Source organism: Vanacampus margaritifer, chromosome 10, assembly GCF_051991255.1.
Source record: "Vanacampus margaritifer isolate UIUO_Vmar chromosome 10, RoL_Vmar_1.0, whole genome shotgun sequence".
Taxonomy (NCBI): Eukaryota; Metazoa; Chordata; class Actinopteri; order Syngnathiformes; family Syngnathidae; genus Vanacampus; species Vanacampus margaritifer.
This window is the reverse complement of record NC_135441.1, coordinates 23,994,043-24,014,446: the sequence shown is the minus strand read 5'-3', so window position 1 is coordinate 24,014,446 and position 20,404 is coordinate 23,994,043. Positions and strand designations below refer to the sequence as shown.

The 20,404-nt window shown below is 38.8% G+C and overlaps 1 protein-coding gene across 2 annotated transcripts; it reads right to left on the bottom strand.

Moving 5' to 3' along the window:
• Positions 1 to 5,127: 5,127 nt before the first annotated feature.
• LOC144059367 (homeodomain-interacting protein kinase 1-like) lies at positions 5,128 to 17,933 on the bottom strand. 2 transcript variants are annotated; one of them, XM_077578402.1, is made up of 10 exons: positions 17,761 to 17,933; positions 9,454 to 9,615; positions 9,156 to 9,381; positions 7,710 to 7,901; positions 7,464 to 7,645; positions 6,371 to 6,494; positions 6,176 to 6,289; positions 6,008 to 6,094; positions 5,725 to 5,918; positions 5,128 to 5,624 (listed from the first exon to the last, which is right to left on the bottom strand). In XM_077578402.1, the coding sequence occupies exons 3-10, from the start codon at positions 9,357 to 9,359 to the stop codon at positions 5,168 to 5,170; spliced, it is 1,554 nt and encodes a 517-aa protein (XP_077434528.1). In that variant the 5' UTR covers positions 9,360 to 9,381; positions 9,454 to 9,615; positions 17,761 to 17,933; the 3' UTR covers positions 5,128 to 5,167. The 2 variants fall into 2 exon arrangements, with proteins under 2 accessions (XP_077434528.1, XP_077434529.1); XM_077578403.1 differs by lacking the exon at positions 9,454 to 9,615 and having other exon boundaries at positions 9,156 to 9,408.
• Between the last annotated feature and the right edge of the window lie 2,471 nt (positions 17,934 to 20,404).

Genomic DNA, 20,404 nt, shown 5'->3' with positions numbered 1-20,404 from the left:
GAGTGATACGACTCTTTATTTGCAAGCGAAAAGACTGAATCAGCATTTATAAATAAATTAATTAAAAAAAAAAATACGCCGTGTTGAAAACGCTTATCTTGCCCGATAATCATCTGACACTCAAGACATGATTTATTCACCGACACTGTAACTTGTATTATTATTATTCCTTTTATCAGTGCGTCAATGGTGAAAGCGAAAGTGCGATATCAAAGAATAAGATTAAAAGCACCCACGATGAATCCTTAAAAATCATCATCACATTTTGGCGCTATGCTCCGCCACAGACAAAATTTAGCATCATTCAGATTTCTAGTTGGCAGGCTTCTATAAATGGAGTTCGTTTAAGCAAGACAGGGGAATTTGTTCAATATAGCTGACTCGTGCGTCCTGTTCGACATGCCCAAACAATTTTGCGTTAGTGGATGAAATTGGTGTCCAGGGCTGAATTTTCTTTGAAGGACTGGTGGAAACACCAAAAACAATAATAAAAATAAATACATTTTTTTAAATGGCAGCTTCAAACCACCACAACAGACTTCTTGTGTTTTTTTTTTGGGCATGGCTACTTGAGACAAACAAAAAAAATATATATAATTGAAACTATGCTAACTTTAAGGACCACTGGAAATGATCAAAAGGGCACTTTGACCTCCATCCTCTCATGGTAGACAACCCACCTAATTTCATGTCAATGAAACTGGAGCCCCGAGGCCGATTTGTCTTTTTTTCAGCTACCTGGGGGCGAGTAAATGAATTCTGAGCTTTAATCGCGGATGAGTCACTTTATTGCATCGTCATGCAAAAGGACCACGCAAGATTTATAACGGGGATGATATTTCTCCAGCATCAGTCACATTCTCTGTGGTCTCCAAGGCTGCACGCGCACATATTTAATTAACTGACAGGGTCTTGCACAGTGCCCCATTGTGGGAGATGTAGGAAATCAATTTAGTGTCATGCAATGCGCCACCTGATGAGATGAAATGCAAGAGCTTTTTCAAAAAGTTCACGAAGAAAATAATGCTCAACCTGGTGGAAATGTAATGTGCGTCTACTTAAAGTGACTCATTGGCGCCCTCTGGAATTATTTATGCCACAAAGCTAGTTTCAGCAGCACTAAAGGTGGGCGTGTCAATCATGAAGGGACAGACACAGGAAGTCTGCCATTTTGGTTTAAAGTGGCTTTGGTTTTGTTCATTTTGGATCTTTCATAGCAAATTCAGCCTCTGAAGCCAGTTACATTTCTACGGAAGTGTATTGCATTTACTTGAAAAAAAATCCTGTTTTACTGAGTATTTTCTTTTCTTTTTTATTGAATCACCCCCCCCCCCCCGTTTTTCTGATAAAAATATTTTCCCCCTGGTTTTCTTGAATATTTTTTTCCTCAGTTTATCAGAGTATTTTTTCCCCTGTTTTATAAAATCATTATTTTACAGTTTTTCTGAATAGTGAATGAAATGAATATAGTATACAATCCTGTTTTTCTGACACATTTTTTGGGGGAGCTTTGTTTTGAGTATTTTTATTATATTATTTTCTGTTTTATTGAATAGTTTCCCTTGTTTTTCCTGAATATTTTTTTCAGTTTTTTCTGAATATTTTTTTTACACAGTTTTTCCTCAGAGATTCGAGCCAAAACAACAATACAGTATACAATCCTGTTTTTCTGACAATTTTTTTGAGGGAGCTTTGTTTTGAGTATTTTTAAATTTTATTTTCTGTTTTAGTGAATATTTTCCCCCCTGTTTTTTTGAGGAAAAAAAAGTTTTCCTCCCCATTTTTATAATATAATTATTTTTTCAGTTTTTCTGAATATTTTTTTTAAACCAGTTTCAACCAGTTTCAACTCGGGAAAAAAAATTGGTATAGACCCACAAAAAAGAAACAGGAAGTCTGCCACTTTGATTCCAAGTGACCTTTTTAAGGGCCTTTTGTTGAGGTTTCCCTCAAAGACAAACGGATCTGTTGATTTTGCCCGGATGCTACAAAATTCGAACCACAAGACAGATGGGCAACACCAAATTGCAAAACGTTACACTTTTCATTTTTGAGCTTGAGCAGAGCACGGCGGCAAAGTTTGATGACTCAACCGTAAAGCACAAACTTCAATTAACTCGAGAGGTGGGTCGAGAGTGGGGGTCTCTAGAGAGGGAAAAGCTGATACAATCAACTCTGCCTGTCAAGTTCAACCATCTCGCGCGTGCACGCACACACACATTTTTTCTTTGGCTTTTTTTTGTGATAACTATTTTATAAGACTGTTTCTTTAAAGCCATTTAAGTGTTTTGTTTTAAAATTAGACCTAATTAGGGTTTTAAATAAAATGTGTGTTTTAAAATACATTCATTCAAAATTAATAAATTTGTATAAAACGAAATAGAAACTAAAAACAATGGGCTTTAAAAACAGTATTTTAGATTTTAAAAAAAAAACTTTAAATACATTTCAACATTTAAGTCTGAATTGGGTGAAAAAATAAGTTTAAAAGAATGTCAAAATTAAACTAAATTTAAATGACAGATTTTTAAAAAGTAGGAAAAAATGTTTTTTAAAATTATATTTGAATATTTTTGTGTGGCTGAATTATTTTGTCATTTGTTTTTAAATTTCTCAGTTTATTGAAAAATATATTTTGAAATAAATTTAAAAAATGTATACAAATTTGTGGTAAATGTTTTGAATAAAATTGTAATTTATTAAATAATTAGTTTTTTAAATAATAATGTACATTTAAAATACATTAATTTGAAATAAATTAACTCAAAACTATAGCAATAAATTAAAAATGTTTTTAAACTGTCTTTTTTAAACTGAATTTTAGACAAAAAATAATAATAATTTGCACCTTTGTAATATTAAAATTAATTTAAACAGAAGGTTTCGCTTTATTTTTTACATCTTTTTTTTTTACAATTATTATTATTTTGTGAAACATTTAAGTTAACCAGAAAAAAATCAAAAAAAATTGGGGAGGGGGGAATGGGGGGCTGGAAATGTCAAGCTTTGTCATTTTAAAATGTATTTTTTACGACAACCCTTCCAAAAGAGGAAGCCTCCATGAATTAAAGATCGATAATCAATCATTTTTCACAACTATTGTACAATTCTCAAAACATTGCCTGTACATTGAATTTTAGAACGGTGATGTATTTTAACTTGGACCGAATAATGAAATTTTTTTACAGCAAAAAAAAAAAAAAAAAAGTATTTCGACTCCTTTGTCCTTCTCTTGGATGAGTTTGTGTCGAAGAGTGTAAACAGTGTGTGTGTGTGTGTGTGTGTGTGTGTGTGTGTGCGTGGTCGGAATCCTCGCGGGTGTCATTTCGCTGGAAGATTGCAAAACACATGATTCACGATTGGGAAAAAATATTGCGCAGTGTGGGCGTGGGTCGATTATACGCTGGAATCGGTGCGTCACAGCCCACTCGGTGCATTCATGATGGCAATGTGGAGCTTATTTTTGTTAGTTTTTTCTCGTGTATTCGTTCAATCTTTGCGTTCCAATGAAACACACAACACTGGCTACATACAACGAATCCTGACCAAAAGAGGTGTGACTGTAGTAACATTTTAGGCTTTGCTTTTATTATATCAACAAGGGAGGAAAAGTGACGCCACTTTTCCTCGCTTGTTGACATAAAGCGGCAAAGTGTTTTTGTGCCTTCTTCGTCCGTCAGAGAACAAAGCGTAACCGGGTGAATGCACATTGTGCCGGCCGACACTTTTTCAAATGTCAGTTTGGATCAGCACCTTTGCTCGCCACCTAAGCCTGGCCGCCGGGCCAGAGCGCACCCGGGTGACATTTGGGTGTCCTCCTCTGCCGGATAAATAAAGCTGCTGCTATCACGGCATGTGATCGGTCGCAGGATAATCGGGTCGGGGACGTGTCGGCAGTTTCGGATGAGGTGAGCTACTATGCTACTAAATGAGATTAGCTACAGCTAAATAAAATAAGATACCGCTAAAGAAGCTAAGCTAAAGCTACGTATATTAGAAAAAGTTGCGCTAAATGAGAAGAGATGAGTTTAGCTTAGCCTAGCGCGAGGTTAGCTACCTACAGTGAAATCATCTCCACTTTGAAACCTTAACCCTTATTTGAACCCTCCAATTCTGGTTTATGAGATTAGCTACATAAGCTACATAGCTAAATAAGATAAACAACTGCTAAAGAAGCTAAGCTAAAGCTATATTGGAAAAAGTTCAGCTAAATGAGAAGAGATGAGTTTAGCTTAGCCTAGTGCGAGGTTAGCTAGCTACAGTGAAATCATCTCCAGTTTGAAACCTTAACCCTTATTTGAACCCTCCAATTCTGGTTTCAATTTGCGTGTGATCGGTGGGAAGATATTTGGGTCGGGACGAGTTGGCAGTTTTAGATGAGGTGAGCTACTATGCTACTAAATTAGCTAGAGATTAGCTACAGCTAAATAAGATAAGATAAAGCGAAATTAAAATAAATTAAGCTTAATGAGAAGAGATGAGTTTATTTTAGCCTAGTTTGAGGTTAACTACCTACAGTGAAATCATCTCCACTTTGGAACATTAACCCGTATTTGAACCCTCCAACCCTGGCTTCGAAGGCCAGTTTGAAACCCAAATTTCAAAGAGTCAATCTCTGGATTGAAAACCCTCCTAAACTCGTTTAAAACACCATCCGGGCTTCTGTTCCATTCAGTAATCGTATTTTATTATTTTTTTCAAGTGTGGTAATCTCAGTGTGAAATGAGAACAATGATATTTAGTGCTGTTTTTTTTAAAGGTGCAACAATGAATCGACAACTAATCGATTGTCAAATTAATCGATAGTTATTTTAGGTAATCGAATAATCGTTTGAAGGCCAAATCCTCCGAATTTCTCATTCCCAGCTGTAAATATTCGCAAATTTCTGTAGTCTTTCATGAAAGGAGACATATTTTTGTGTTGAGTCAAAATAAAATATCTGCAAACGTCTTTTACTTTGAAAAACAGTGATTGACATTTTTGCCAATTTTCGTATGCTACGAATCAAACCAGAAACTGAATTGTGATTAATTTATGTTTTTGAAATGGTTAATATAAGGCTGGAAATGATTATGTTTTAAATCTGATTTATTAATTAATCGACAAAATAATCGACAGATTAATTGATTATGAAAATAATCGTTAGTTGCATCTCTATTTTTGTCTTTACAGTACATTTTTGGGAGGATCCTTCCCCAGGGCCAAGAGTTTACTTCCTTGTCCAAGGCGGAGATGTTGTTGGTGATTGAGAGTCGGACCACTTTGAAAAGTCTGGTTCTCATCCATCGCGCTTTGCTCCTCCATGAAGCGTGCCGCAAATCTGGTTTTCAGCTTTATGTACTTTGCATCCTTAGACTTCAGTCTCGAGGGATTCGAGGGCCGAGAGAGGCTTTTTTTGGCGTCGGGTTGTTTGACTTGATTGGCGCAGTCGTCTTCATCGCCAGTTTTTAGTCTTTTGGAGGGATTACATGTTGCATCACGGGACTTTTTGTGGACTTTTGTGGAGTTCTTCTTCTTCTGGCTGCTTTTTGAGGAAGTCCTCTGCAAGGTTGAAGATTTCCTTTTGCTCATGTGAGACGTTTCCTTCTCGCAGTGCGACATCAACTCATAGCACGACTTGGCCCTGCAAGACAAATGGGATGTTTATGCGACAGATTGGAAACCATAATTAGAAACCATAATCCTATCTTGAAACTGTGATCCAGTCTCGGCTACCAACGTACTGCAGACTGAGGTCCCGATGAGGCTTCAGGTGGCTCATGGTGACGAACTGATGTGCCAGCACTTGACGCGGGGTCGGTCGTTGGGATGCGTTGAGGTGGAGCATCCCCTTCAGCAAGTCCACAAACATCTGCTTGTCGTCCGCGTGCACGTCTTTGTCGGATGGACATTTGCCGTCAAAAACCCAAGGTTGGAGCTGAGACAAACGGAAACCAGGGTTGTGATTGGTGGCAGTTTTTTGTTCAGTCCCCGTACCGGTGAGGTCTTCAGACTTTTCTGACATACCTGCTGAAGGTGGTTGAGAGAAGTCAGCTTGATCTTTCGGGTGTCCCGTACTGTGAATCCCGTCTCTTGTTGGTAACATTCCGCCGTCTGGGGGGGGACACGATCGCGGTTAGCATTGAGTCTTTCTTTAGCTTCTGCCCATCAAAATTCACTTTAAAACGAAGTTGCCTTCACTCTCCAGGAACTGGTCTTGTTGTCTCTCTGGAAAAAGTTCCCGGTCTTCTCTCCAGAGGCCAGGATGTCTTCTGGAAATGGACCTTGAGTCTCTAGAATGTACTTTATCTGAAGAAACAGCACAGAGGTCGTGATTACCGACAATTTGTGAGGTCTTTCTTTGCTGGGAAATGCAATCTGGTAGTTTACGGTTTCGTATTCCGTCCTGCCGGGGTACACGTGAGTGCCGATGTAGAGGAAAGCCGCCACGCAGCCGGCAGACCACATGTCTGTAGCTTCGGCGTATGGAGCCCCCAACAAAATCTCTGGAGACCTGCGAGAAGATAAACACCCAATTCCTACTGGCCATCAAATATAGATTTGTGTTATCAATACAGTGGACTTTAGTTCATGTAAAGACAGGGAAAGTCCATGCAAAGAGGTTCCCGAGGACTCAAAAAGATGGACCATCAGAGGTAGGCAGTTGCGACAATAAGACAGCAAAAGCAGTACTAGACCAAGTCAAGATTTTCTAGATGTTTACTTTTTGTACCCTCGCTAGATAAGGTCTTTGGTTTGGTAGTTCTTTACAGGCGGTTCTGACTTAGAAGCTCAGAAATATTGTGGTCGACCCTAGCAAGGACGCCGATAGACCCATAAAGCAGTACTCAACCAAGGAAAGATTCAATACTAACCACTGTCTTTGGTTTTTCAGTTTTCTACAGGTAGGTTTAATTTTGCACTCAAACTCGATGGATACTGAAGATCTACCGTCATATTCCAGTTTGACCAATTTGGACTTTTGGACATTGGAACTCCGTTTCGTGAAAAAGGATTGGTTTTCTCAAAAGGAAAATGGTCATTCTTACAAATGACAATTGATCAAGAAAAGCTATGCTCACTTGCGGGAGGCCCCGGGGACGACCCAGGACACGCTGGAGAGACTACGTCTCTCGGCTGGCCTGGGAACGCCTTGGGATCCCGTTGGAGGAGCTGGGTGAAGTGGCTGGGGAGAGAGAAGTCTGGGCTTCCCTGCTAAAGCTGCTGCCCCCGTGACCCGACCGCGGATTAGCGGAATTGAAGACGGACGGACGGAAGCTATGCTCAACCAAGGCAAGAGTTTCTGTATAGTTACTTTCGTGGACTCGAGAGGAACTACCAAAGAACTTACTGGTACGGGTGGCTTGGAATTTCGTGACAAAATCATGAAAATCCTTAAAGGAAAATGATCATGGCAACAATAGAAACACAAAAACAAGATGGACACTGAGGATCCACTGTCTTTGGTTTTGCAGTTCCTTACCGGTACGGGTGGCTCTGACCGTTGGAGTTTTGCTTGGTGGCCGAAGCGCCGTGAGCCAAACCGAGGTCACCGACTTTGATTCTGTACGGTTGGCGCTGGTGGTCGATCAGCATGACGTTTTCCAACTTGATGTCGGCGTGAATCATGTGCGCGTGCCTCAAGTGGTTGAGAGCGCTGGCCAGCTGCAAGGTGATAACGGACGGTTGATCAAGAGTCTTCGTCTTGGCGTCCGAGTGTCGAACATACCTGATGGACCACGGGTCGAATCTCTTTCACTTGAAGAGGTTTGAATTGTCGTTCCCTCATGAGATCATAAAGACTCTTGTCCAGGTACTCGAACTCCAGACAAATGTGGCCCATGTCGCTGAAGACGCGTTTCCACAGAACCAGGTGTCTTTTAGAGTTCTGCAGCATTTTTACTTTCTGTAACGTGTCAATCTGTAGATCGGATATGCCAAAAGGTGAGTGTAGCGTGGTGGGAAGATCTTAACATAAAATTCAGACTCTAAGCAACAACTTTTTCACCAGCATAAAATTGACCAAAGTCTGTGGGAAGTGGTTTTATATGGTCTCTCTCAGGGATGGGGGCAAGTCTCGAAGGCAGGGGTGGGCAAACTCCTGCAGGCTTTGGAGGTTTCCCTCTTCCAACACAAGCTGATTCCAATCAACAGGATCATGATCAGGCTTATGCAGAGCTTGCTGGTGAGCTGATCATATTACAAGCTGTGTTGGAGAAGGGAAACATCCAAAACCTGTAGGACTCTGGCCCGAGGACCGAGTTTGCCCACCACTGCTCTAAGGCCAAGTCCAAGTCAAGTTTCAAGTCTTTGACCCACAAGTCAAAGTCAAGTCCAAGTCTTTAGGTTACAAGTCAAAGTCAAGTCTCAAGTCCCTGACAATTAGTCCAAGTCAAGTCCAAGTCTTTGACCCACGAGTCAAAGTCAAGCCCAAGTCTTTAGGTTACAATTCCAAGTCAAGTCTCAAGTCCCTGACAATTAGTCCAAGTCAAGTCCAAGCCTTTGACCCACGAGTCAAAGTCAAGTCCAAGTCTTTGACCCACGAGTCAAAGTCAAGTCCAAGTCTTTAGGTTACAAGTCAAAGTCAAGTCTCAAGTCCCTGACAATTAGTCCAAGTCAAGTCCAAGCCTTTGACCCACGAGTCAAAGTCAAGTCCAAGTCTTTAGGTTACAATTCCAAGTCAAGTCTCAAGTCCCTGACAATTAGTCCAAGTCAAGTCCAAGTCTTTAGGTTACAAGTCAAAGTCAAGTCTCAAGTCCCTGACAATTAGTCCAAGTCAAGTCCAAGCCTTTGACCCACGAGTCAAAGTCAAGTCCAAGTCTTTAGGTTACAATTCCAAGTCAAGTCTCAAGTCCCTGACAATTAGTCCAAGTCAAGTCCAAGTCTTTAGGTTACAAGTCAAAGTCAAGTCTCAAAAGTCCCTGACAATTAGTCCAAGTCCTTTACCACAAGTTCGACTCGCCGGATAAAGTCTTTTAAAGCAAAAACTACAAAAACGGGAGCGCTGCAGCACCTTGTTTCCCCGAGTTTGCCATGCTGTCTCGAGTCTTTAGTGGACGAGTCACAAGTCTAAAAAACAACAACCTGTGACTTAAGCCTCTCACGAGTCCCCAACTCTGGTCTTTCTATATCTCTGCTTTTCACCGACTGCGTGCGGTTCTGAGTTTCACTCTACCTCCATCTTGGCCTGTTCCGCAAAGCTGCCTTGATTCCTGATCATCTTCACCGCCACCGTCTTGTCGCTATCCATTTTGCGGCATTTGGCCACTTTCCCGAAAGTACCGCAGCTGAGCAACGACAGCACCTTGTAGCTGGTGGACGCCGAGTACAGCCGGGCCCCGGGGACCAGACGGTCGCCAAATATGCCGTAAGAGTCCATGTCCGCCTTCGTACCTGTGCACCTGGATTCGGGATATCTTAGTACCTTCCTGGTAAATGAAGACACGACAAAAACGTGTGGCGGTGGCGGATACCTTTGATGGCGCCACGATGCTGCATGACATCACAATCACATAAGCGCACAGCTCATGGAATAGGTCATTTGACCGGGATGATGTCTACAAGTGGCATCATCTTGAAAGCTGGTGCAGAAAACCTATGAGGTGCTCTCAGGGACATTTTCTGTCAAGGCTTACCTAGGCCACACACAACCGAAAAGCTCTTATAAACGTAAGTGAAACACTCTCACACATAACTGAAAAGCGCTCACACGAGATACTTAAATGTGCTCATATTGAGTGTTTCAGTCGTGTGTGTGTGAGAGCAGTAAGCTTTTTTTCAAAAAAATTATTTTTCTTTTTTAAAGGACTGTGTTCTCAGAAAAAATCTCATGATTTTTGTTTGGGGTTTAAGTGAAACACTCTCACACATAACTGAAATGCTCTCACACTAAATACTCAAATATGCTCATGTTAAGTGTTTCAGTCGTGTGTGTAAGAGCAGTAAGCTTTTAATCGTGTTTTTTTTTAAAGGACTGTGTTCTCAGAAAAAAATCTCATGATTTTTGTTTGGGGTTTAAGTGAAACACTCTCATACATAACTGAAATGCTCTCACAAAAAATACTCAAATATGCTCATATTGAGTGTTTCAGTCGTGTGTGTGAGAGCAGTAAGCTTTTAATGTAAATTAGAAAAAAGGACTTTGCTCAGGAAAATCTCATGATTTTTGTTTGGGGTTTAAGTGAAACACTCACACTTAACTGAAATGCTCTCACACGAAATACTCAAATATGCTCATATTGAGTGTTTCAGTCGTGTGCCTGTGAGAGCAGTAAGCTTTTAATCTAAATTAAAAAAAAAAGAAAAAAGGACTATGTTGTTAGAAAAAATCTCATGATTTTTGTTTGGGGTTTAAGTGAAACACTCACACATAACTGAAATGCTCTCACACAAAATACTCAAATATGCTCATATTGAGTGTTTCAGTCGTGTGTGTGTGAGAGGAGTAAGCTTTTAAGATAAATAAAAAAAAGGACTATGTTCTCAGGGAAAATCTCATGATTTTTGTTTGGGGTTTAAGTCACAAATGGCAGACGTGAGCTTGCCTAAAATGTTTTGATCATCCTTCAGGCATCACCCTCCGTCCTAGACCAACATTATGCGGCAAAACATGGCGTCTAATGCTCAATATGTCAGTATTCTCGCAGTTCCTTTGAAGGGAGATTTTAGTTTTAAAAAAACTGACTACATTATTTATTCTGATGTTCGCACGCGAGCGAGAGATGCAAAGAGCTTTTGGAGGCCCTGTGATGCTGTACGTATCAATTAATGTATGTAAATCTGCGACTTCAGACGTTTAAGGCCTAAACATCAGCTCCCGAGTAAAAAGAAATGTCTCAATCACAGTAAATCCACAGCATACAATGGATAGAAAAAGTCTGCACACCCTTGTTTTTTTTAGATGGGACTTGGCCAAGTGGGCTTAGTCAAGGTGGAGGGACTTCAGTAAACCTGGCATTTGAACAGGGGTGTGTTGACTTTTTATATCAACACCATACAATACTGTTACGTTAATCAATTACGCCAACAACAATATAATATATATTAATAATAAGCAGACCATTTATTACCTCGCTACTGCCTTCCAATAAATGGGGATTAGGACACCTTGCTCATATATTATTTCACTCTGCAGTGTCTCCTATAAATGGGATTATCTTTTTGAATATGTTCTTGTGAGAATGAGTGGCACACCTATTTGAATGCAATGAGGAGTGAATGTGAGAGCATTTCATTAGTGTGTGAGAGGGTGAGGCGCACGCACACTTTAATATAGAGATAGAGTTACATAATTGCGATGAGTAGTGCATATGAGAGTGGTTCAGATGTTTGTGTGAGTTTCAGTAGTGTGAGTGAAAGATTTTCAGTAGTGTGAATGTGAGATTTTTTTACGGTAGTGCCAATTGAAGAGTTTCAGTAGTGCGCGTGAGAGAGCATTTCATTAGTGTGTGAGAGGGTGAGGTGCACGCACACTTGAATATAGAGATAGAGTTACATAATTGCGATGAGTAGTGCATATGAGAGTGGTTCAGACGTTTGTGTGAGTTTCAGTAGTGTGAGTGAAAGATTTTCAGTAGTGTGAATGTGAGATTTTTTTTACGGTAGTGCCAATTGAAGAGTTTCAGTAGTGTGCGTGAGAGAGCATTTCATTAGTGTGTGAGAGGGTGAGGTGCACGCACACTTGAATATAGAGATAGAGTTACATAATTGCGATGAGTAGTGCATATGAGAGTGGTTCAGATGTTTGTGAGAGTTTTAGTAGTGTGAATGTAAGTTTTTCGGTAGTGCAAATGAAGAGTTTCAGTAGTGAGTGAAAGTGCTTCAGTAGAGTGTGAGAGTTTTAGTAGTGTGAATGTAAGTTTTTCAGTAGTGCAAATGAAGAGTTTCAGTAGTGAGTGAAAGTGCTTCAGTAGTGTGTGAGAGTATTTCATTAGTGTGTCAGAGGGTGAGGTGCACGCGCACTTGAATATAGAGGTACGTAACTACGATGAGTAGTGCCAATGAGAGTGATTCAGATATATGTGAGAGTTTCAGTAGTGTAGGTGAAAGATTTTCAGTAGTGAGAATTTGAGTTTTTTTTTTTACGGTAGTGACAATTGAAGAGTTTCAGTAGTGTGGATTAGCGCTTTTTAGTATTGTGTGAGAGTGTTTCAGTAATGCTTATATACAGTGTGAGATGTATTTGCTAACATCGCGAGCCGACATTGAGGGCAATTTGGCACATGTGCACTCGTAAAAAAAAACAAAAAAACCACGAGCGGAGTAAAAACAAACACCTGTCCGGGGTCGGTCGACGGTGTTTGCGTAGGTGACCATTTTGAATGCCTGATTAGCTTTGATGCGCACCCTGTTAGTTCACAATTGAATGCCTCAGAAGGCAGCCGGGCATACAGTATTTGCTTTTGCTCACCACAGTCTGAATAGAAGCCACACACAAACGTTTTTTGCTCCAGAGCCATATTTGATCTATATTTTTATATGTCAAAAAAAGAAAGAAGTTGCATACATCATAGTTCACCATTTATCATTGCATTTTATCATACTAAAAATAGTCCCTAATCATTTTTACACTCATCATTAATTTAACACTGCAGAATTTATTCTATTTTTATTTTCTTTTGTTAAAGATACAGTGTGTAGAATTTAGTGCCATCGAGTGTTGAACTAATAGAATGCAATGATTTTGAAGCAAGCAGACTTCGGCGCCTCCGAGACACTACACTTCATGAGCCTACCACCAATTACTACCAATTGTTATTTGGAGTGAGCGAGCGAGCTAGCGTGAGCGGCTAGCAAGAGCAAGCTCTCAAAGAACTCGCTGGAATGGCTAAAAAGAGCGGCTAGCAAGAAGTAACTGGAGCGGCTAACGGGAGAAGCTAGCGAAAGCAAAGAAGAGAGAAACAAGCTATGTAAAAATAATTAGCAATGGGTTCTTAGTGATTATATTAAAAAATATATACGTTGATGTGATTGAATTTTTTTTTGCATACAATATTGTTTTTAATGAATGAATTGTTAGTTCACCACTAGATGGCACTAAATAACACACAGTCTCTTTAAAGTTAGGAATGTTACGATATCTGCATTATTGTGTATTCAAAATGGCCACAATATCGTCGTCGTCATGTCACGATATCAAAAGTAGCAAAAGTGTCTTGTTAAAAAGGGCGAGGTTGTATTCCATTTGTGCAGTTCTAGCACCTTCTGGTGGTTAGTTTATTAGTGCGGTTTGATTTTAATTAAGAATGTTTTGGCCACTTCCGTCAAAAAACATGACTCTGAGACTTTTAACACAGCATTTTGAACTACACAGACCATGATACCGTTCGCCGCGGAGCCATTAGAAGCACATGACTGACATTTCTTTGTCACTGCTGTTATGTGCAAAACAACACAATATTGTGATTTTTTTTTACTTGTCGTATCGCGATGTTTGGATATCATTACATCCCTGTTTAAAGTGTTGCAATTCGATTCAGTTCACACTCACATCTTTTATAATCAAAATGGATTTTCTGATTCGAATCTGTTTTCACTGCACCCCCAATCATTTTTATTTATTTATTCTAATATTCTGTTTTTGTCACTTTTTATGCTATTTACTGTATTTTAATTTGATTTTTTTTCCTCCACAGAGAAAGCCATTTTGCCGCGAAAGCCGAGGCAGCAAATCTGCGCTAATAACGCCCCCCCCCCACACCCCCCTTCTTCTATCCCTCTAAATATTTCACACCACAATTTATTTTTAATCTGCCGTCCGTCTGCAAATCAGAGCGATTCAGTTCCATATTGCGGCCTCTCTTGGGGGGGTTTGGCGCTCATGCCTTTTTAATGACCGCCATGTGGAAACTCGACCGGGACATTTGAAATGAATAATTGTTGAGTAAAAGTCATTGTTTCGTTCTTTCTTTTTTTTTTTCTTTTGCAGTCTGGATTTTTCTGAGCATGCCGGTAGCCCGGAGGCGTGAAGTGCGCATCGTGCGACAATATGACTCCTCCTCGCGGTAATCGTAAATGCCGTAGGATGACAAATGTATCTTTGTGGTGATATTTGAAAGGACGCAGCCTCCGCATGCTTTATTTACAGTGGGTATAAAAAGTCTACACACCCCATCAAATGTCAGCTTTCTGTGATACAAAACAATGGGAACGAGATACATCAGACAGCCTGAGGTCATGTGGTTGCATAAGTGTACACACCCTCTTAACTCATTCACTGCCATTGGCGGCTATAGACGTCAAAAATTCATTTGAACTATTTCTATTAGTTTAACATTTTTTTTCCACTTTTGTTAACAAGAGTATGAAAAAGTATGAAAAATTTAGAACAGATATAAAATTTGTGATTAACCGTGAGTTAAGCAGTGAAGTCATGCGATTAATTTTAAATTAAAACATTTAATCGCCTGACGCCCCTAATTTTTAATCTTTTCTTTTCTTTAATTTTTTTTGTATAGATTATTAAAAATGAGACGCGTCGGGTGATTAATTTTTTTTATCGTAATTAATCGCATGACTTTACTAGTTGTTTTTCTTTCTTTAAAAAAAAAAAGATTACTAAAAATTTGGTGCGTCAGGAGATACAATTTTTTTTTAACTGTTATTAACAACATGACTTCACTAGTTAAAATGTTTGCTTGCTTTTTTTTTCAAAAAAGAAAAAAGATTATGAAAAATTAGGGGCACCGGGCGATTAAAATTTGTAATCGGAATTAATCGCATGACTTCACTAGTTAACTCACGATTAATCACAAATTTTAAATCTGTTCTAAATGTACAATAAAAAAAATCTAGGTTTTACATACTCTTAACAAAAGTGGAAAAAAAATGTTAAACTAATAGAACTAGTTCAAATGATTTTTTGACGTCTATAGCCGTCAATGGCAGTGAATGAGTTAAATAAGGATGCGGCTGTGGTTAGAATGAACCAATCGCATTAAAACTCATGTGAAATGGGTTAAATCCATCCATATCAGTCGGGTCCTAAATTTTATATCATCAAAATGGGGGGTTTGCGGGGGTATCTGAAATAAATAATCATCGCTATAAAACAAGTCACCAAGATATGAACCCCGCTGAATTGATTTCCCTAGAACTGTAATCACTTTCGCTGCACATAACAAAAATGGAGTTAGCCCACCGTAGTTCTCGTTGGCTTTAATTGAAAGTCCGTGACGACAAGCAAAGGAGAAACATTACAAGCGCGCCAGTAAATATTTCAATATTTCCCTCCGTAAAAAGCTAAATTATTAACACACTGCACGACCACAATGGATATTTTTAGTCGGGAGCGAAAGGTTTACAATATTAATATCATTCTCCAAAGCTGTCCGTCAAATAGTAAACAAAGAAGCTTTTTAATTGAATGCAACGCAGCAAATTTTCCCGCATCGCGGCTTGTGGCGACGTGTCGTGACGGGGGCCAAAACAGAGTTGGAGTTGTTTTTTTAAATTTTAAATTTTACTTTTTTTCATGAACAATTTATTGAATCCATTTGGGATTGTAATAATTTCATCCTTGATTTTATTTGATTATTTATTCACAATTTTGTTTTGTTTTTCATCACAATTTCATTCAAATACTTATTTTGTCATTTATTTCATGACTGATTTTTTTTTGTTTTTTCTTTCACACCTTAATTATTTGCATGTTGATTTGATTGAAAAGACCGCAAACGAGTCATCACCAGAACCAGCAAACGGACGGAATTCATTTGTTTCCCAGCTCATGTCAGCGACGCAGCCGCTCGCCACTGAATAATTGATCAATTGGCGCTTTGAAATCGGCAAACTTGAAGCAACTCTCTCACGCCGCTTTCTTGCTTGACAGCCTTTCAAATAAAATAAAATAAAATAAAATACGACAGTTCTTTTATTCCGTCAGATCAGAGGGCTGCTTATTGAATTTGAACAGGAAGTTGTTTTGCACACAAGGTTTAAGAGCAAGCAGTGGCGATGACAAAAACAGATCCGAGGGGCGGGGCGGGGGGGCGTGGCATTTGTTCGGTATCGCCGGATGGGCGGAGCTTCATAATTTGCCGCTCCAAAAAATGCGCATACACAATCACGATTACTCAACTCAACTTTGCAGTAAAGTGAAACAAATTAACAAAATAAAATATCATAAGTAGGTAAATGTACAAGTAAATAAAATTCATATTAATACATTCATAGCAACAAGTAGGTAAGTAAATAAGTAAATAAAATAAGTATCAATAATAACACAAAATACAGCAGACACCATAAAGCACTGCAACAATGCTAAGTCACACGTTGAGTCAAAAGCCAAAGAGTAGAAATTTGTATTAAGATGGATTTTAAAAATGGATAGAGTGGGAGACTGCCTAATATTTTGTTCCAAAGGGAGGGACTGGCAATTCATTATTAACTCATTCACTGCCATTGACGGCTATAGACGTCAAATTCTATTTAATTATTTCTATTAATTTAACATTTTTTCCCATTTTTGTTAACAAGAGTATGAAAACATAGACAAAAAAAATATTTTATATTTAGAACAGATATAAAAAACTGTGATTAATCGTGAGTTAAGCAGTGAAGTCATGTGATTAATTACAATTACAAATTTTAATCGCCTGGTGCCCCTAATTTTTTATTATATTTTGTTTAAAAAACAAAAAAACAAACAAACATTTTAACTAGTGAAGTCATGTTGTTAATTACAGTCTCCTGATGCCCCTAATTTTTAGTAATCTTTTTTTTTAATCTTTTCATTTTTTTAAAAAGAAAGAAAAACAACTAGTAAAGTCATGCGATTAATTACGATTAAATAATTTCATCGCCCAACACCTCTCATTTTTAATAATCTATATTTTTTTAAAGAAAAGAATAAATAGAAAAGAAAATATTATTAAAAATTAGGGGCGTCAGGCAATTATATGTTTTAATTGAAAATTAATCGCATGACTTCACTGCTTAACTCACGATTAATCACGAATTTTATATCTCTTCTAAATGTACACCAATTTTATTTTATTTTTTTATTTTTCTTTCTGGATTTTTTTTATTTTTATGTTTTCATATTCTTACTAACAAAAGTGAGAAAAAAAACGTTTAACTAATAGAAATAGTTTAAATGATTTTTTGACGTCTACAGCCGTCATTGGCAGTGAATGAGTTAATATCAGTTTAATTCATTGCGATGGAGAAAATTGATTAGCGTACACAAGTAAATTCTGATCATTTAAGAAATGAAATTTGTAAGTCCTGGTACATCTTTTACGTCAACAGTCTCATCCATCAATTTTTTTTACCTTTGCAAATTGTATAAATTTTTTTGCCAAAATGTGACTTCTGTCATGTGAGGACCCAAATGTATAAAAAAAAAAAAGAACAAGACTCTTTCAAATTAACGATAAACTAAATGAATGAAAGTCCCAAAACAAAACAGATTCAACAAAACAAAACACTCACACTAAACTTTACATAGACAAGACGACGAGCGGAAGCAAACGTGCAGGAATGGAAATGAACTAATTAGAAGCAAACTAACGAGACAACGACATACAGCTGGACAAGTAGCCGAGGGAGCTGATTGGCTGATTGGAAAACACATGACAACTAACTTTTCATTCATTCTTTATTTTTTTCAAAAATTCAACTTTATTTCTATACATTACAAGTTAAAATCTAAAAGTAATACGTAAAGATGCTAAAGAAAACAATAGCGGTGTTGTGACAAACAGGACTCAATATATCAATAAAATATTTGTTTAGGCAACAGTGAATAATTCAACGTAAAGGACTGAATGACATCTTACCACAATATGCAGGCGGGAACTACTTAAGCGTGCACGTGTGTGTGCACTGCGCGCCGCCATCAACATCAAGGCCTGAGCGCGCCGCATGAGAATGTCCGCCGTCAATAAATAATGAGCGCCGCGCTTAGCGTAGCGCGGTGGAGCCGTGGAGCGTGCTGGGACGCCGCTGCCAAGGTGTGTTAGGTAACAAGCTGCCTGCTGATGCGCCGCTTGAAACATGAGCGACACCCAGGAAGTTCAACCCAGGAACAGGAAGTGGGGGGGGACGTATCAATGGGAACGCTCACGGGAAGGGATTTGTTACAACATTTCGTGTTCGTGCTTCTGATTGGGGTACGTTTAGGAGGATTCACAAGCAGGATTTCGCCAAAATGGCCGACTTCCTGTTCACTTCCAGTTCCTGATTCAATTGTGTTCTGACCTGCCAGGAAGTGCTAATAATTGATTTTTTTGCTCTTTTTTTTTTCTTTTCATTTGGATTCTTGTTATTTTCTGGTAAAGTTGCGGCTATTTTGTACTACTATCACTCATACCGTTTTGTTTGTTTGTTTGCTTTTCATGGCTGTGACAAACATATTTTTTCCATGTAACATTTCTGCTAGGAGTGTGGCAAAAAATCGATTCTCATAAGAATTGCGATTCTCATTTAGTACGATTCAGAATCGATTTTAAATGTCCCAAAATCGCTTTAATTAAAAAATATATATATATATTTTATACTGTCTTGCCTTTGTTTGTGTGCGCCTTTATTTGGAGCGCTGTTCATGTTGTACCCGGTTTGGCCACTGAGGGGCAGTGTGGTTCCACGTGGTCTAATACACTGTTAAGTTGTAGCCACATTAGAGAGTGGAAAGAAAAAGTCACGATCAAGTTATTCCAATAAAAGTTTGTTTGTTTTTTCAGCGTGGAGCCGTTCTTTTGAGTGATAAAAGTGCCGCGATTAGCGCGCTAATTAGCTTTAACGAGTCAGACTGGAGTAGATCATGACAATTCCTTGCACATCTATAGATCGAAGAAAAGATCATTGTCAATCAAATCATTTTGAAAAAAATTAAAATAAATCGCCGTTAATCGTAAATCGATTCTGAATCGAATTGCAGACCCAAAAATCGGAATTGAACCGAATCGTGAGACATTCAAAGATTCCCACCCCTAATTTCTGCATTTCGTATGTTGTGTAAAACACAACTTTTTCATTTTTTATTTTATTTATAAATGTATTTTTGTAGTGTTTAATTTTAAAAATTTAATTTTCTTTAGTTAAGTCAATTTTTTTGTCTTACTGTATCATTATTACAGATTTTTCTTCGTCACTTTGTTAAAACTTCTTTATAAAAAATCCAAAATACAAATACTCTCATGAGTGTAACTTTTCCAAGATCTCTTCTCCAATTTTTTTTTGCATGTTTCTTTTTTGTCCTCACTGTGTTTTACATTTAAATAGGAAAGTAGTACAAATGAAAGTATGAAAGTGAATTGGTCTAAAATCACTGAAATGGAAGATCTGGTCACATTTGATGATTTAACTTACTTTTACATTTGAATTCCGATGTATGCAGAAATTCTTTTTTGCTTACTTTTCCCGGCTACTTTTATGCGGCCACTTCGGCGCTGTGCCACAATCTGCGCCAGCTGACATAAATGAGGGTGAAGCGTCGAGATGAAAAATGGAATCTGAAAACAGACCATCCATCTTCGCCGACGAGAAAGTCCCTGAACGCGGCCGCCATGTTTGGCAGCGAGACCAGCGAAGGCAGATGGCGCCCGGACGGGGAGCCCGCTCGTTCCCGTTTCCTCCATCCAGCTTTCATTTGACTCCTTTCGGAGAGACGCTATCGTGATACATGGATGCTTTAGTTTTGGACTTTCATTTTGCTGCACAGATGGCAACTGACTGGGACACGCCCCCCCCGCCCCCCCTCCTCCCCCACCAAACATCTGTTGCATCATTTGTCGCCTGCAATGTTGTTGACGAATTTGAAAATAACATCATTAAGTTGGCAGACGTCAAGACGCTCATTAGGGCTCCAGCGCAGCGGTGCCAAGGTGTGAAGTTTGGTGGGCGTGTCCATAATGAGGAGACGCCACGCCTGAAAAAGACACAAGGTCGGCCATTTTGCTTTGGCGTCTATTCAATTCCCCAAAGCCAGTCTGACATATCGACATGAAATATGGCAGGCATGTCTATCATGAGTAGAGCCACAAAAAAAGCCTCAAGAAGCCATGCCAAAAAAGGCACAGGAAGTCGGCCATTTTGGTTTGAAGCTGCCATTTTAGGCTTATTTTGGCAATTTCTGGGTCATTCAAAGAGAAACTTGTCCTAAAAAACTTTCTACACTTTTGTCTGGTGGTTACCACATTTTTACCTCATAAGAAGGCTGGACGGTAGTCAATTGTTTTGTGTTGACGGAGCAGACCAGCAAAATTCAATGATTCGACAAAAAAAACAAGGAAATCACATAATAACAATAATACAATTATTTAAAAATTCAGTCCCCGAAGTCAGATTCACTGAGCAACATTACATTCGGTCAGCACGTTCATCATGAGAAGACCCACAAAAAAAAGTCCCAAGAAGGCATGCCCGAAAAGATGCAGCAAGTCTGCCATTTTGCTTTGAAGCGGCCATTTTGGTTTGAAGCGG

Bases quoted from the DNA above. Each gene is read 5' to 3' on its own strand.
- LOC144059367 (XM_077578402.1), bottom strand. From the start codon at position 9,359: ATGGACTCTTACGGCATATTTGGCGACCGTCTGGTCCCCGGGGCCCGG. The intron at 7,902-9,155 runs GTAGAGTGAAAC...TCCGATCTACAG, and splicing joins CGGAACAGGCCAAGATGGAG to ATTGACACGTTACAGAAAGT. The intron at 7,646-7,709 runs GTATGTTCGACA...ATCACCTTGCAG, and splicing joins TTCGACCCGTGGTCCATCAG to CTGGCCAGCGCTCTCAACCA.